This window comes from Phoenix dactylifera, chromosome 4 (assembly GCF_009389715.1).
Source record: "Phoenix dactylifera cultivar Barhee BC4 chromosome 4, palm_55x_up_171113_PBpolish2nd_filt_p, whole genome shotgun sequence".
In the NCBI taxonomy this organism is placed as follows: Eukaryota; Viridiplantae; Streptophyta; class Magnoliopsida; order Arecales; family Arecaceae; genus Phoenix; species Phoenix dactylifera.
Window position 1 is genome coordinate 9,652,651 of NC_052395.1, and position 17,954 is coordinate 9,670,604.

The 17,954-nt window shown below is 48.7% G+C and overlaps 1 protein-coding gene across 1 annotated transcript; it reads left to right on the top strand.

Moving 5' to 3' along the window:
* The first annotated feature begins 14,106 nt into the window (after positions 1–14,106).
* LOC103706883 (protein DOG1-like 3) lies at positions 14,107–15,259 on the top strand. Its single transcript, XM_026804546.2, has one exon. The coding sequence runs from the start codon at positions 14,173–14,175 to the stop codon at positions 14,944–14,946; it is 774 nt and encodes a 257-aa protein (XP_026660347.2). The 5' UTR covers positions 14,107–14,172; the 3' UTR covers positions 14,947–15,259.
* The last annotated feature ends 2,695 nt before the right edge of the window (positions 15,260–17,954 follow it).

Here is a 17,954-nt window from a genome sequence, read left to right on the forward strand (position 1 = left end):
TCGGTTGACTGGAGTTGGGCAGTATCTCCTTCTCGGCAACTCCCTCCTTCCTCTCCTAGGGCTGCAGGGTCCCTTCCGCCTCCAGCTCCAAGGCTTGGCTCTCTGGTGCCGAATATCAGAGGGTTAGAGGCTTAAGAGGGTATATCCAAGATTAGGGTTAGCAGGGCTTAGGTCTATAAAAACTAAGCTTGTGATTTGACCCCAAGGAAAGGTGGCATCCTCTCCTTGCTCAGGGCTTCGGGAGCCACCAGCTACCCCCCCCCCCCTCTTCAGGCCAGCTCGAGGCCCAGCTGCCGAAGAGGAGGGAGGTGGCGGGCTCCGGTTGTGCATGCCTGTGGGGGTCTCTCCGTTGGCCATCTGTGATCCTGTCTTTTCAGCCCTCGGGGAAGATGGGAGCCTATTCTTTCTGGGCCTGCTAACCCTGCATCCTGGCCCAATACCCTCAAACTGGGCCCTACAGTATTGGGCCTAGTCTGTATTGGGCCCGGACATTACATCCTTCCCCCCTTAAATAAATTTCGTCCTCGAAATTAGTCACACCTCAAGTGGACCGATGTAGCGAGGACTCATTTTGCCGTATCGCCCAAATCGGGCAACACCCTTGAAAAGAACATTTTCAGGTAGGCAAAGTTTCCCTCCAAAAATTCCAAGGCCCTTCTTCCTCTGTCAGCCCATCTTTTCTGTCTGTCTTGGGCAGCCTGAAGCCTTTGCTTAATCAGGAGCCTTGGAGACTGGCCCCTCTCCTGGTGCGAGGTCGATAGTGAATTCGATCTCTCGGTCTGGGGGTAATCCTGGTAATTCCTCCGGGAAGACATCCGGATATTCTCTGACTACTGGAATATCTTCCAGTTTGGTCTCTTTCTGGGTATCCATTACACAGGCCAGATAGGCCATACACCCTTTTCTCAGAGCCTTTCCAGCTTTCAAGGCTGAAATAAAGTGTAGTGTAGGAGCACCTTGAAGGGGTATATCGCCCTGAAAGAAAAATTCTTGCTCCCCAGGTATCCGAAATACCACCCTCTTGTGGTAACAATCAATGTGGGCGTGATACTGTGACATCCAGTCCATGCCCAAGATAATATCAAAGTCTTGCATGTCAAGCTGTAAAAGATTTGTCTCTAATTCTTTTTCCCCTATCTGAATTATGCAATCTTTATATTTAGTGTCAACAATTGCGGTTTTCTGAAGGGGTGTAGCAACATGCCATGGTTCCACTAATTTCTCAGATGTGCTAAGTAATTGTCTGGAAAAGCTAATTGACACGAAAGAATGCATAGAACCAGAATCAAATAGAATGAGGGCAGGAACCGAGTTGACCAGAAGTGTACCTGTCACCACCTGATCGCTAGCACTGGCATCCTGTCGAGTCAGTGCGAAAACTCGAGGGTTACCCCTCGATCTCTGGTCCTCTGGTGCAGTGTGTCTGGGCTCGTCCTTCTCTCGGCTAGGGCAGTTGCGGGCGATGTGTCCTGTCTGCCCGCAAGAATAACAAGCTCCGGTCTTCTTCATGCAGGTACCCTTATGGTTTCCGCCACAGGTGGGGCAGCCTCTGCTCTGTCTCTTCTTGGGCACAGACCCCTTGCTGCCTCCAGACCCACTACTCGGTGCTCCCGATGACCGGGTCCTCTTCAGGTCCTCCCTCTCTCTCCCGGACCGTACCAGGTCAGCCTCAACCTTCAAGGCTCGGTCCAGTACATCCTTGTAGCTTGAGAACAGATGGGAGGATATTCGGGATCGAATCCCGTACCTCAATCCCTGTTCAAACCGGTTCACCTTACTTCTCTCCTCCTCCATGAACTGGGGGCAAAATCGTCCCAGCTCGTTGAATTTATTGGCATACTCCAGAACAGACATCCGGTCGGTCTGGGTCAGCACCAAGAATTCATTCTGCTTAGACTGGTTGATTGAATCCGGAAAATATTGGTTGTAAAACAACCTCTTGAAGTCCCTCCATGTAAGTCCGTCAACGGCATAAGCCGTCTCCATGGCCGTCCACCAGTATTCGGCGTTTCCTGTCAGCATAGAGGCCGCCAGCCGGACCTTCACCTCATCGGGGAAAAGAAGAGCTCGGAACATCTTCTCTATTTCCCGGATCCATGCTTCTGCTGCCATAGGGTCAGGCCCACCCTCAAAGGTCGGAGGGTTTAGTCGGCGAAACCTCTCATAGCAGGTGCCTGCCGGTGGCATAGCGGCCAGCTGCATCATCTGTTGCTGTTGCAGCACTTGTGCCATAAGCTGATATACCCCGGCAAGGCCTGCTTGACCTGCTGCAGACCGTGGAGTATCCGGGGAAGCTGACCGCTCGCTGGGCTCTGGGGAGGGTGGTCTCCGGTCGTCGTCCATGTCTTCCTAATGATCGCCTAGCAGTCAATTTTTTTTTTTTTAAAGTGAGATTATGATAAACTAGCATATTATAACATTTTCTATGACGGTGACATTCTTAACTACCCCTTTCCTTAGGCATTTTATGGTTATTCTATTGTTTAACCTAAGGCTCTGATACCACTAGATGTCACGCCCCGGACCCGGATCCGTGACACGGCCGTGCTATTGCCGACTATGGCCCACAGTAGCACGCAGCCTCATACAGGGGTAACAAGTACCCACAAGGATTCAAACTTATATACATGTTAAAAGTTTGCAGTACAACCTTCAAGTTTGAAACCAAAAAAATACAGAGCTTCTATGCTATTCAAATGTACAAAAGTATATAAGCTTCTCCAAAAATACGAAGCTCTGTAACAAAATAGACAAAAACATATCTGATGGCGATCACTGATGAGGATCTGAAAGAAAACGAAGCATAAACAGATGTGAGCTACACGGCTCAGTAAGTAATCCTGCATAATCCTACCGGATCAACCAGTAGGCTAAACATGTAAATCAGGGTTTGAGAAGCTGACATGCATGTTTATCTAATAATCATCATGGCATAACATGTAAGCAAATTAAACAAAGCAGTAGTGCAAAATCACAAAAATTTTCATAATATATGCATATCAAACCGTGCCCCCGGCATGCCGTGGTCTTTTTTCTCTCGGATGCTACTGCGAAGTCAGACTCGACCACTGGCGGGGCCAGCTCAGTTACTATTCAGCCACTGGCGGGGCAGGCTCAGTTATTATTCAGCCACTGGCGGGGCAAGCTCAGTTACTATTCAGCCACTGGCGGGGCAGGCCCAATTCCAATTCAGCCACTGGCGGGGCAGGCTCAGTTACTATTCAGCCACTGGCGGGGCAGCTCAGTTACTATTCAGCCACTGGCGGGGTAAGCTCAGTTACTATTCAGCCACTGGCGGCTCAGTCATTCTCAGTAGCATTTTTGAGCCCATTATAGTGCCTCTGGGCTAGCTAAGACTTTATAAACTTACATGCATGATTAAAATATCAGTATCATCATGTTGCATACATAGCCATAGCTTCTGGGATCATGCAAGTTACTTATGCATTGTAACATATCATGCATGAAACATATATACTTAAAATAAATGCGTAGGAAACATTAATGACATGATCCATAACAGGATTAGGACAGGTTACTTACATTCTTCACTAATCATGCATACAATTCAAATTGTATAAAAAAAACACTGGTTCGTAATACAAGATCTACGATAGGATTAAAACAGATTACTTACAGCAAATTCGTTATCCAAGGTCTTGGTGGCAAATCATTGATTCCTAAAACCACATTATAGGAATCATATTATTCTCTATTTATTATAGAATTTGGTTCATCTTATCATGGACTTGCTTGGGTCCCAACCAAGGATCTTAGCCCATTTTAATTTAGCCAATTTGAAGCCCTTGGTGTTCATTTAAAGCCATTTGGGTCCATATGGTTAATTGGGCTTTTTAATGACAGGGTTGGGCCTGATTTAAAACTAAGTCCAGCCTCTTTCAGCCAATTAGGCCCTCTGCCAATTTAATTAGCTTGGACTGGGCCTGATTTACAATTAATTAGGCCTGCTGGGATTACTATTGCATAAATGGGGGTTCAGGCCCAGCTCAATTGGGTTTAATTTAACCCATTTCATTCAATTGGGCTCGGTTCAGTTCCTATTGGGTTTGGATTTAGCCCAATCTACTTAATTCGGGTTCAATCAGGCTTGATTGGGTTCAGACTCAACACCAATTAGGCTTAATTGACCCGTTTAACTCGATTGGGCTGGAATCAATCCCTCATCGGACTCACCCAAATCGAATTAAAGGATTTAGGCCTAACGGGTTTCGGATCCGGACTCAGATCCGACCCGCTAGGCAGACCCGTTAAGGGCCTTTTCCAGGGGGTTCTAGAGGCTTCTGCCTCTTTCGCACGCCCCTCTCCCTTCTTCGGCCTCCTCCGCCTCCGGTCCCTCCCGCTCTGGCCGAAGCCCCTTCCCGGCCTCCTCCGCCTCCAATCCCTCCCGCTCTGGCCGAAGCCCCTTCCCGACCGTCTTCTCTCCTTCGCGGACGACCGGGGGATGCAACGCCCCCCGATCCACCGGCCGAAAAAGGGTGCTCCTCCCTCGGGCAACGGCGGCGGGAGGCCGGCCCCTTCTTCCCTTCTCCGAAGTGTTGCCGGAGAAGAGGGGGGAAGGGCCGGGAGGTGAGATCGAGGCCGGACCTCCTCCGGGGGGGGTCTTCACCGGCTCCGACCACGGCTAGGTAAGGCCGTGGCCCGAGGTAAGTATTTTAATATTTTTTTTTTGTCTTTCTTCTTCTTCTGTTTCCCTCTTCCCCCTTTTTCCTTTTTCTTGTGGGGGTCTCGCCACCACCTCTCGGCCGGCGGAGAGGTGGGGCTCGGCTGGGGCTGGCGGCCTTGAGGCCGCGTTGGTCACCGGCACGGCAGACCCGGCGGCCCTTGGCTGCCCCTCAGCCCTAGGGCAGCCATGGCCGGGGCCTGTCACCCGCAGGCCGAGTCCGGCTGGGCTCGGCCCGGGTGGCGTTGGGCTCGGCTTGGGCCGTTCTCAGGCCGGCACGCGGCCTGTTGGTCCGGCCCGCAGCCCGTGGGTCCGGCCCACGGCCCTCCTCCTGTTTTTCTCTCCCGTGCCGGTCTCCTCCTCTCTGTGCCAGTCTCCTCCCCTCTGTTTCATCAGTGAAACAGAGGGGAGAATACCCCACAGAGGGGTACCTCCACTCTGTCCTTGCCTAGAGACCCTACTTACAGAGCCTTACCTTGATTCGGTTGACTGGAGTTGGGCAGTATCTCCTTCTCGGCAACTCCCTCCTTCCTCTCCTAGGGCTGCAGGGTCCCTTCCGCCTCCAGCTCCAAGGCTTGGCTCTCTGGTGCCGAATATCAGAGGGTTAGAGGCTTAAGAGGGTATATCCAAGATTAGGGTTAGCAGGGCTTAGGTCTATAAAAACTAAGCTTGTGATTTGACCCCAAGGAGAGGTGGCATCCTCTCCTTGCTCAGGGCTTCGGCAGCCACCAGCTACCCCCCCCCCCTCTTCAGGCCAGCTCGAGGCCCAGCTGCCGAGGAGGAGGGAGGTGGCGGGCTCCGGTTGTGCATGCCTGTGGGGGTCTCTCCGTTGGCCATCTGTGATCCTGTCTTTTCAGCCCTCGGGGAAGATGGGAGCCTATTCTTTCTGGGCCTGCTAACCCTGCATCCTGGCCCAATACCCTCAAACTGGGCCCTACAGTATTGGGCCTAGTCTGTATTGGGCCCGGACATTACACTAAACCACCTAAATTTCATCCTCTGAAAATTCTCACAGGGCATCTCAAGCTGCAACGCTGGAGGTGATTTCATCAGTCGGTAATATTGGTAATTCCCGTGGTAATAATCTAGATATATTGCTGCATAGAACAATCCACATTATATTAAATCTTGGGAAATTTTGCCAATTCACTTCCTTTTGTCACCTTTTACATGGAAAGGATTCTGATATTAACTAATCATCAATCAATGTCCTCCAGAAAGAAACGCTTTCTTTTATTGTTCGACATGCTGTTCAAGCATACGTAAAAAAGAGAAATTTTACAGGCATTTGTATAAAAGTTTTCAAGTACTACACCAGAGCTTTGATAGTGTTGGGGCCAAAACAGGAATATTGCGGAATAAACTAAGCCAAAACCAAAGCCAACTAGAAGCAATATTCACACAGGCAATATATCAAACACCTGAAGAGCAGAAAGAAAACACACCAAATTTACATGGAAAACCCTCCAGTGTAGAGAAAAAAACTACGGGGCAAATCCAATCAATCCACTATAATAAATATAGAGTTTACAATCCTTGAGTTTATGCCCAAAACTTGAGTTCGCAATAAATTGGGAAAACTCCAATATCACCTCCCTAAGGGTAACAATGATCTCATCCAAACCACCGCAATATGATGAATCTAAGAATGTAATGAGATCCTAACAATGAATACTACAACTCCTTATACCATCCAATATAACTCTTAGATAAAAACCCAATTTGTTAAATTACTGTGTGAAAAACCACACCCAAGAAAGGCAAAGAAAAAAAACCTATTTTGGGTTCCTTTCTTCTTCTCCGTTCGGCGTGCAAATCTCATTCACTACTGCTGCAAGTTACCCTTCTGTCCTTTTGTCACAGCACCCCTTGGCTCCCTTTTTTTTCTTTTGTTTCTCAGCCACCAGCCCCCAGTTCACGCGTCCCTTTTTATTTCATCACGCGCTCTCCCATGCGGTCCTTAAAAAAAACAAAGATCAAGCCCTAATGGGCTATTGGGCCTCCTCCAAGTGGGCTGGACCCACTTACAATCTCTCCCTCCAGCCCATAGAGGAAGGAGACTGAACTCTAACTTGCTAGTAAGAATCCATGCCGTCCAATCTGGCACAAAGTTTCAACTTTTCTCTTGTCACAACTTTTGTCATCATGTCAGCTTGGTTCTTGTTAGTGTGAATTTTCTGTAGTTGTACTAACTGTTCTGCAACTACCTGACGTAGCCAATGGTATCTTACATCTATGTGCTTCGTGTGTGAATGATATGTAGCATTCTTGCTCAAGTCCAATGCACTTTGACTGTCACAATGAACTACGTACTCATCTTGCTTCAAACCCAAATCTTGAAGAAACCGTCTCATCCAAAGCATCTCTTTCCCTGCTTCAGTAGCTACAATATACTCAGCCTCAGTGGTAGATAAGGCAACACATTTCTGCAGTTTTGACTACCAAGATACAGCTCCTCCTGCAAAAGTAAACAAATGCTCTGAAATTGATTTTCTTCCATTAAAGTCACCCGCCATATCTGAATCTGTATAACCCTCCAAAATTGGATTTGAGCCCCCAAAAGTCAAACACATCTTGGAGCTACCTCTCAAGTATCTGAAGATCCACTTCATTGCTTGCCAGTTATCTTTTTTAGAATTAACAAGGAACCTGCTAACAACTCCAACAGCATGAGCAATGTCTAGGCATGTGCAAACTATAGCATACATCAAACTTCCGACTGCAGAGGAGTAAGAAACTACTGTCATGCTATCTTTCTCTTCCTCTGTAGAAGGACAAGTCTTCTTACTCAGTCTGAAGTGACTACCAAAAGATGTACTGACTGGTTTAGCCTGTTTCATGTTAAACCTTTCAAGTACCCGCTCAATATACTTCTCTTGTGATAACCACAACTTCTTGGCTTTTCCATCACGAAAAATCTGCATACCCAAAATCTGTTGTGCTGCCCCAAGGTCTTTCATGTTAAAGTACTTGGACAACTCTATCTTCAAACTGCGAATCAACGGAACATTTGATCCTACTATCAACATGTCATCTATATATAAAAAAAGAATAATGAATTACAATTAGAAAATTTTCTGACATACACACAATGATATGCCTCTGTCTTGGTATAGCCATGACCCATCATGAATGAATCAAACTTCTTATACCATTACCTTGGAGCCTGCTTTAACCCATACAGACTCTTCTTCAACCTGCAAACTATGTGCTCTTTTTCCTTTACTTCAAATCCTTCTGGCTAAACCATGTAGATCTCTTCCTCCAAATCATCATTAAAAAAAGCAGTCTTCATATCTAATTGCTCAAGTTCAAGATCCAAGCTAGCTGCCAAATCCAGAATAACTCGAATGGAACTCATCTTGATAACTGGAACTCATCAAAGTCAATACCTTTCTTCTGCTTGAAGCCTTTTATCACCAATCGAGCTTTGTACTTCACTAGCTTTTCACCATCCATCTTTAGCTTGAACACCCATTTGTTTCCTAGAGCCCTTTACCTTTAGGAAGCTCTACCAATTCATAAGTGTCATTCTTCGGTAGAGAACTCATCTTTTCCTGCATAGCCTTCACCTAGCTCTGCTTGTCCTTATGAGTCTGCACTTTCTAAAAGCTCTCTTGCTCCCCCTCTTTAGTAAGCAAAACAAACTCTGATTCAGGGTATTTAGTTAATGGAAGACGCTCCTTGGTAGACCTCCCAACCTGAGGCTCTACCGCAGTAGGCTGCTCCCCCTGCTCAACACTCTCTGGCATAGTAGACTGCTCCCCTTGCTCAAACAAATCGTCCTCATCAACAACTGGCTCATCACCTTGGTCTTCAACTTGCATCTCTTCTCTATCAGTGGTACTTTCTGGAGGCAAAGAGATAGATGTAAAGTCAGGAACACCTTCAACTGTTTGACTGGGCTTCTCTACCTTTTCAAAGTCTGCCAAGGTCTAGTCTTCATGAAAAACTACATCTCTACTTCTGTCGATTTTTTTCTTCTCTAGATCCCATAGCTTGTAACCAAATTTTGCATCTCCATAACCAACAAATATGCAAGGAATAGCCTTATCATCAAGCTTTGCTCGTTGTTCCTTAGGCACATGTGCAAATGCCTTGCACCCAAATACCTTCAAATGAGAGTAGGAAACATCCTTCCTTGTCCACACTTTTTCAGGAATATCAAAACTTAAAGGAACAGATGGAGACCGATTGATTAAGTAGCACGCAGTAAGTACAGCTTCACCCTAGAATGACTTAGGCAGTTTAGCCATCCTCAACATACATCTGACTTTTTCTATAATGGTGTGATTCATCCTCTCTGCAACACTATTATGCTGTGGGGTACTGGGAACTATCTTCTCATGTCTAATACCATGCTCTGAGCAGTAATTCTCAAACTCATTAGATGTGTACTCACCTCCATTATTTATACAAAGACAGTTCAATGGCTTCTCTGTTTCTCTTTCCACCAAGGTATGAAACTGCTTAAAGCACTGAAATACATGGTCTTTTGTTTTTAAAACATAAACCCACACTTTTCGTGAAGTATCATCAATAAAGGTAACAAAATATTTGCGGCCACCTAAGGACTCCACTTCAATGGGACCACACACATCAGAATATATCAAATCTAATATATTGAGTTTTCTACTAGAGGCTTTCTGAAAATAAATTCTATGATGCTTGCCAAGTAAATAGTAATCAAAGGGATTCAATGGCATACTTGTATGAAAAAGAATGAAGGACTTCCTTCCCAAAATCTACAATCCCTTCTCACTCATGTGAGCCAGATGTCTATGCCACAGATCTGGTAAAGCATCGTCTTTAGTCATATTCACTGTACCACCGTACAACTTTACTTGTGTTTTATAGAGTGTGCAACAAAGCTTTCCTCTAGCAAATACCGTTGACCCCCTTGATAGTTTCCATCTCCTGTTGCTAAAATAATTATCATACCTAGCTATATCAAGAGCATTAGTAGAGATTAGATCCAGATGCATATCTGGAACATGTCGCACATCCTTGAGTGTAAAGGAGCATCCAACATTGGTAACAAAATAGATATCACCAATTCTCACAATATCAGCATAACTGTCATTTTCCATCTTCACCCTGCCAAATTTACCTGCTCTGTAAGTAATGAAGAGCTCTCTCCTTGGAGTGATATGACAGGAACATGCTGAGTCAATTACCTACTTCACATCGGGATCTGCAACATGACAAAACTGGTCCTCTCTCACATAGAGAACTGATACTGCTTCATCTGAAATACAAGCAGTGGTGTCTTCATTGTTGACCTTCTTCTGATTTTTTTTCCTCATTCAATTTCAATTTCCAAGCCTCGCAGTGTTTCTTCATATGACCCCCTTTATTACAGTAGTAGCACTTGACTTTTTCTCTTGTACTAGACTGACTTTTGAAAGTACCGCGCCCCTTAAAATCTCTGCTCTTACCTCTTCTCCTTTTTTCTGTAACGAGAGCCTGTGCACTGTCCTTACCCATGTCTCTTATTCTTGTTTCTTCATTAAACAAGCTATCTTTCACCAAAGTAAATTGTAGCACCCCATCAGGAGTAGAGTTGCTAAGTGACACCACCAAAGTCTTCCAACTGTCAGGCAATAAACTCAACAGTAATAATGCCTGCAACTCATCATCTAGCACTATCTTCATTATGGTCAACTAATTCACCAAGTCTTGGAACTTACTCAAATGCTCAGCAACAGATCTTCCCTCTTTCAGCTTCAAATTCACAAGCCTTCTAATTGCAAAGGCTTTGTTTTGGGCTGTCTTCCTCTCATAGAGACCCTCTAACTTCATCCAAAAATTGTAGGCATCTGTCTCTTAAGATACGTGATGGAACACATTGAGATCAATTCACTGTCTGATATACCTAATAGCTTTTCTGTGCATCTTCTTCCAGTCATTATCACTAATATCCTTTGGCTTAGTATTAGCACCTTCAATAGGCTCATATAAATCCTTACAGTAAAGGATATCCTCTATCATAGGTTTCCAAATAGAATAATTAGAAGCACTAAGTTTCATTATGGTACCAGAAGAATTCTCCATCTACTCCCACAACATCTCTACACCCACACAACCTCAACTCTGATACCACTTGTTGGGTTAAAAACAGAGATATTATGGAATAAACTAGGCCAAAACCAAAGCCAACTAGAAGCAATATTCACACAGGCAATATATCAAACACCTGAAGAGCAGAAAGAAAGCACACCAAATTTATGTGGAAAACCCTCTAGGGTAGAGAAAAAAACCACGGGGCAAATCCAATCAATCCATTATAATAAATATAGAGTTTACAAAATCCTTAAGTTTATGTCCAAAACTTGAGTTCACAACAAATTGGGAAAACTCCAATATCACATCCCTAAGAGTAAAAATGATCTCATCCAAACCACCATAATGTGATCAGGGCCGGGCCGAGCCTTAGGCGACCGAGGCGGTCGCCTAAGGCCCCGGGCCAATGGAAGGCCCCCGGGAGGTGGAGAGAGAGAGAGAGAGAGAGAGGGTCGGTCTGAGCGTGACCAAAAGGAAGCAAAGGCCCCATATCGAGTCTTCCCCCTTGATGGAAGGGAGGTGGAGAGTTTCTTGACCTGCAGAGGGGAAATTTAGGAAGTTGGGGACGGTAGTTTTGTTTTGGATGGAGAGAGAGAGAGAGAGAGAGAGAGAGAGAGAGAGAGAGAGGAGGGATTTGGTTGGCTTGATACACGCCTGAAGCCACTCTTATCTTTCATCCCTTCTCTTGTTTGGTTTTGGTCTTGGTTTTCCTTCCCTCACATTACTCCTGATCCAGCTAGGCCATCAGGAAGAAAGGGGGATTGGAAATGGACTTCTTGGAGGGTGGAGATTCTTTTAATTTTCTCCTCTCGGTTTCTTCTCCCCTCTTGGGTGGTAGAGAGAGAAGGAGGGAGGGGGTTGAATGGCTGCTGTGCTGTGATGTTGCGGTTGCTGCTTGGGTACTCACTTGAAGGGGAGATGGGGGGATGGGACTTTTATTAATTAGATGGAGTCAATTTCCCATAATGCCCCTACTTTCTCTTATAGAGAAGCTCCTTTCTGGACAAATACTTTTCTTTACCTTGACCAAGAAGTGCCATGAGATGACCTTTTCCTATTCCGCTCTTGCTTGACATGATAAACAATATTGCCAAGCATTATCTCAGTTATTTAATCAGTTTTATGGCCCTTTTTTTAGGATAATTACTTTTCTGCACTTCCATTCAAAAATAATATTAAATTAAAAAGATTTCTTGCCTATCTTTGTTAGATTCATGTATCTTTGTTGAAATAGTGTACTTGATAGCTATCCATTTTCATATCATTTTTTTAAACATTTTATATTTATTAAAAAAATTTATTATTAAAAAAAAGGCCTCATTCATTGGACTCGCCTTAGGCCCCCAAATGTATTGGGCCGCCCCTGAATGTGATGAACCGAATAATGTAATGAGATCCCTAACAATGAATACTACAATTTCCTATAGCATCCAATACAACTCTTAGATAGAAACCTAATTTGTTAAATCATTGTGTGAAAGACCACACCCAAGAAAGGCAAAGAAAAAAAACCTATTTTGAGTTCCTTTCTTCTTCTCCGTTCGGTGTGCAAATCTCATTCACTGCTGGTGCAAGTTGCCCTTCTGTCCTTTTGTCATAGCACCCCTTGGCTCCCTTTTTTTTTTTTTCCTTTTGTTTCTCAGCCACCAGCCCCCAAGTTTACGCGTTCCTTTTTATTTCATCACGCGCTCCCCCATGCGGTCCTACAAAGAAAAAACAAAGATAAAGCCCCAATGGGCTATTGGGCCTCCTCAAGTGGGCTGGACCCACTTACAGATAGTCCATTGAAAACCTTGGTTTGGATACGTGCCGGCACTCGAGATGCATGGATTCGTACTAAATTTATCAGTTGCTTCTTTCCGAATCATCCACCGAAAAGAAAAAGAAAAGGTGAGATAAAGAAGCGCCACTTTGGATCTATATATAATACAAGAACAGGTTCGCATTTCATGCATGCAACGGCTGGCTGCGCTACCCGCCATAATCACGTGATTACCGGGGAAACTCCAACGAGAATAGGCCAAAACGCTCCAGCTGGCGGCACTATTACCATGCACGATGACACCTGTCCCGCAAGCGTCCAGATTGGCATCCCCATTTGGGCCCATTGCTTCTTTCCGCTCCGCTCGTCCAAGACACCATCCCCTCAGATTGCCCCAGTTATCTGTCTTACTTCCCTCAAATCACGTCAACAACAAGTCGATACTGGAGAAATTATATTCTCCGCCTAGTTTACCAGCTCGGTGGTACACCGACGCAATAATATGCCGCCGCGTGGACTTGCTGGTGACCACGGCATAAGATTACAAAAGAAAGAAAGAAATTATTCCGGAGATCTTCCCCTTGTTCTCCTCCATCGCTTTGAGGCCGTAGCTGTAATCAGAGACAGTTCTGATGCTCGCGCGTCGTAAAACTTCGGGGACCTCCCCGGGCTGACGTCGTCGGAGGAGCGAGCGAAGGAGAAGGAGGAGGTGATCAGCTTCTCGAAGGTGATCGAGTAGGCGGTGCGGGTGCTGCCGCCGATGTGGAGGGATCGGAGCTTCTCGTCAGTGGCGTCGAGGGAGGTTGGAGTCGAGGCTAAGATTTTGGATTGGCTTCGGTCGGCGGGGATCATGAGGAGTGCTTTGTATTTCTTCTTTGATATTTTTTTCTTTGGTGTCGGAATCGGAAAGCTCCAGATCCTCATGACTCTGGAAGCCGCTCTATGTGTATGTTTCACTCGCTAGGGAGATGAGAGGAAGAGCGCTCGGAGGAGGGGAAGGGGTGCTTGGCCCTTTTTTTTTTTGGCTTTATGCTGAGGTGGCCAAAAAGTCAACATGGTGGTATATTAGTGGCCCAGTATACTGATAACATAATACACCGGGTGTAGGATATAATTTCTTCCAGACACCATCATGTCTCTACTAATAGAAAAGTCTTCTAATTTAAGCACTAATATTAACCTTCCCAACTAGTAAATAGTTTAAATCTTAATGACGGACGGTAATTATTGTTTATGGTCCAGTGGAAACATAGTACGTGTTAAGCCTCCTGCCTTGCATGCATCTCTGGGTGGCAAGTCTAAACGCAGTATTCACCCAAAAGAAAAAGTGTAAACACAGTGTCTGGATGGAATCAAACGCGAGGACGAGAAAAGAACACAAAGTACAAACCGATAAAATAGAGAAGAGAGAAAAAGTGGAGAGTTCGAAAGTCGAACCTCCGGTTGTCCTTCTACCTAATCCTCCGGTTCCGATCCGGGCCCCTTTACATATCATCCTTTTCCATCGTCTTCTCCTCGCTCTCTTTCCTTCACTCCCCCATGCCAACCACGAACCCCGGCCCCCACCTCCACTCCCTATAAATTCTCTGCCATCTTCCTCTCCCATCAATTCCAAACTGGGTCTCCATAACATATCCATCAAAGACACTGCTAGAGAAGTCGAGAAATGGACAGTCGGTTTCATTCTTGCTTCGAGGAGTGGGTCCGAGAGCAGGAGTCGGACCTGAATGAGCTGCAGGAGGTCATGCAAAGCGAGAGAAGGGAGAATGATGCACAGCTGAGGGAGTTGGTGGAGAAGAGCATGAGGCACTACAAGGAGTACTCCGACAAGCGGCGCCTGCTGGCGAGGGAGGACGGGCCTACCATCTTCTGCCCGCCGTGGTGCACCGCCTTCGAGAATTCCTTCCTCTGGCTCGGCGGCTGCCGCCCAACCCTGTCCATCCGCCTCCTCTACGCCATCTCCGGCTACGAGCTCGAGGCCCACCTCGACGACCTCCTCGCCCCCGGCGGCGCCGCCGCCTCCATCCGGAGAGGCCTGGTGGGTCTCTCCCCAGCCCAGCTGACCACGGTCAACGACCTCCATTGCCAAACTTTGAAGGAAGAGGACAGGCTGTCCTCCAAGATGGCCACGCTGCAGGAGGACGTGGCGGACAAGCCGCTGCTGCCCATCGCGACGGATCGAGCAAGCAGGAGAGCGGAGAGGGCCGAAGGGAACGGAGGGCACGGGGTGGTAGAGGCGGCGATGAATGTGTACGCAGAGAAGCTGGCGGGGATGGTGGAGGAGGCGGACATGCTGAGGGTGGCGACTCTGAGGACTCTGGTGGTGGAGATACTGACCCCGCTGCAGGCTGTGGAGCTCCTGGTGGCAGCGAAGCAGCTCCACCTCTCCGTTCGCCAGTGGGGCCAGCGGAGGGACCTCCACCGCCGCCAACGAGGCTGAGCCGAGCCTCGTGTATTATTACTACTATATACCGTACGTCGTAGGGGTGAATACGTATAAGATGTCATATGCTATATGCTACTGAAATGGAAAGGCTATATATATCCTCTGTGTGTGTGTGTGTGTGTGTGAGAGAGAGAGAGAGAGAGAGAAAGTTGGTATGACTACTGCGAGTTGGTTCCGGTCGTATCTTTCGCGCAAAAGAATGATTGATCTCAGTAGTTTTATCCTACTAGCAAGGGATGGAGAGCGAGAGATGATGGCGTGACAACTTTAATGTGAAAAAAATAGTTTGTCCATTGTAGTACTAGTAGAAGAGAAATAACTATTTTGATTTAATCACAAGTCTGATGGCTTATTTTTTTTCTTTCTTTTGGTTTCTTTTTGTTTTTTTGTGAGTATGGGAGTATGGTTTGGTTTGCCCGAGCCTCCGTCGCAGAGGCCGCGGATAAAGCTGCGGGGATGCGATAGCGTGGTGTTTGGTGACGAACAACAAACGCATTCTTTGCGGCCAGGTTCGACGACGACGACCGAGGCAGGAGCGAGCGCATTCCCACGTATGGTTTGGGGGGATGCAACAAGGATATCGAGGGAGCACGTGGTGAGCGGTCGTTGGGTAGCTTCGTGCTCGGTGTATGGCCTTCTAAACTCCCATGCAGCGCTGCCACCTGCCGCTTAAAGAGGAGAGCGGCGAGCTCCTCCAGGCGGAAGCAAGGAGAATTTTGGCGTGTGTGGTGAAGAGCAGCAAACACGATGATCCGCTGATGCTGCTTGTACCCATGATGAGCCGACTGGGCTCCACCAAGTAATCATGACACGTGGCTCGTGGAAGTTGGGTTATTTTTGACGTCGGTGTCCGAGACTATCAGCAGCACTGCTGCCTTTAAAAGGGCCTTTGCTCCGTTGGTCGGCGTTAGCGGCAAGTGTCTCGTTCAGCCGTTTGTGGCTTGCAAGCGTGCCACGTGGTGGAGACGCCTCCCCTCATTTTGGTTGCAGACAACTCTACCCTTACGCTGCTTTAAACGCCTAGTTAGCTTTGATCTCCCGACACCAAACGTCATGCACCTAACAAACTCTGAGGAGAAACTCAGAGGAGAGAGAAAGTTCCGTAACGGCTATCTTCATCGGTGGTCGGAGTGCTCTGCTGCTGCCCGGTGTTCGGCGGCGGAGATCGAGGCGGGCAAGCTATTGCTTGCCCTGGTTTGAGTTTATCTTTCTTTTCAGGTGCTAATGGGCCGGAAGAAGGGGAAGCAGCCGTAGGTGGGATCGACGGGCTCGGTAGGGGAGCAGGCGTCGGGGTCGTCGACGGTGGAAGGAAATGGTCCGACGGAGCTGCCTGCGGAGCCGATGAAGAGGACGTGGGCGCAGGTCGCTGCTCAAGGGAAAGGTACGCCATTGGGGGAAAAAGGGGAGCGTCCCGCTGGCCGGGCACGGCCTGGACCGTGGGTTACTCACCGGCTGACGGAGACGGAGGTGGCTAGTTTGAGCCACCACTTCTCGTCGGTCTTCGAGCTCCCGGGGGAGCCCATCGAGGCGGCGCGCCGGGAGTGGGATGGCCTAGCCGTGGTTGGCCGGAGCCTCGGTCGGCGGGTGCCGGTCGAGTGGGTGGCCAAGGACGTGGCCGCCCAGCTCAAGAATGCAGGCGAAGTGGTGGCGGTTTCCCTTGCCGAGGACCATTTCGCTCTGCGGTTTAGGTCGCCGGAGGGCCGGGACTGTGCCCTGGTGGAGGGGCCCTGGGTGGTGGCGGGGCAACTTCTTGCCATGGAGCCGTGGTCGCCGGATTTCCTACCTAGGGAAAATCCGGTGAAAAACGGCGGTAGTCTGGCTCCGGCTTCCCGGGCTTCCTCCAGAATATTGGTCGACTTCGACCATCATGGATATCGCTGCCAAGGCAGGGCGGCCGTTGGCAGTGGACGGTGTCACAGAGGGACGCCGGGCCATGGGGTTTGCGCGTGTCAAGGTGGCGATTGACGCCTCCGCCCCCCTCCTTCCTGGAATCCGGATACTCGGAAGGACGAAGGCTCTCTGGCAGCCGTTCGTCTTCGAGAGTATCTCGGATCTCTGCGTGCAGTGCGGTAGGATCGGTCACCTCGAGCTAGGCTGCCCATTTGGGGTTCCGGCGCCGATGGGAGTGAGCCTACCGGGGGAGGAGGTTCCCGGGCCGATCTATGGCCCGTGGTTGGTGACATCCCGCGCCCGGCAGCCACGGGAGCAAGTGCCACCACGGTCGGGGAAGGCGACGGAGCCCTCGCGTGGGCCACCGACGCAAACGGGGAAGGTGTCGGAGCCCTCCAGTGGGCTTCCCCCTTCTCGGCCCTCCTCGCCGGTCGCCTCGCCTAGGCCTCCGGTGTCACCACTGGACCTAGAAGGTTGGCAAAAGCCGACCAAAGTGGCCCGTCGCCACTCCCCGCCGGTGGTGGTAGAGGCCCCGGCTTCCGGTGGGCAGAAAGGGGGCTCCCGAGTTGACACGGTCATGGGACGTGTTGACTCGGCAACAGGGGGGAGTTCGAGTTCGAGTGGGCCGTGTGAGGTCCGGGCTGGCCAGTTGGTTTAGGCCGGGCCGGCTGCTGGTTGGGTGGGCCAGCACATGGTCCAGTCCAAGAAGCAGCCCAGAAATGCTGGGCCGCTACTGGATGTAGCCTGTCAACCCGGTAAGGGTCGCGCGGGACCCATGGGAGATCGCGCGCACCGTGTGGTTCATGCGGTGAATCACGCGACGGGCTCCCAGGCCCGTCGCGCGGTGGAGAGCGCGTGGCCCATTTTGGCTGGGCCACGCGTAGAGGCCTCAGGGAAGGCCCCTGTGGACGGGGGCCTTCCACTGTTCATGGCCCACTTGGGGCCTGCTATTGGGCCTGAGTCGCTGGCTGTGCTGGCGGGGCCCAGTGCGCCTGGGTTCCAGTTTAGGGCCCAGGCCTTGGGGGTGGTTCCGCCGTCTGAGGTTCCTATTACTTTGGGCCCTCTAGAGGTGGATGTGGGACAGGGGGTTGATGTCGCGAGCGGGCCCGATT

Bases quoted from the DNA above. Each gene is read 5' to 3' on its own strand.
- LOC103706883 (XM_026804546.2), top strand. From the start codon at position 14,173: ATGGACAGTCGGTTTCATTCTTGCTTCGAGGAGTGGGTCCGAGAGCAG.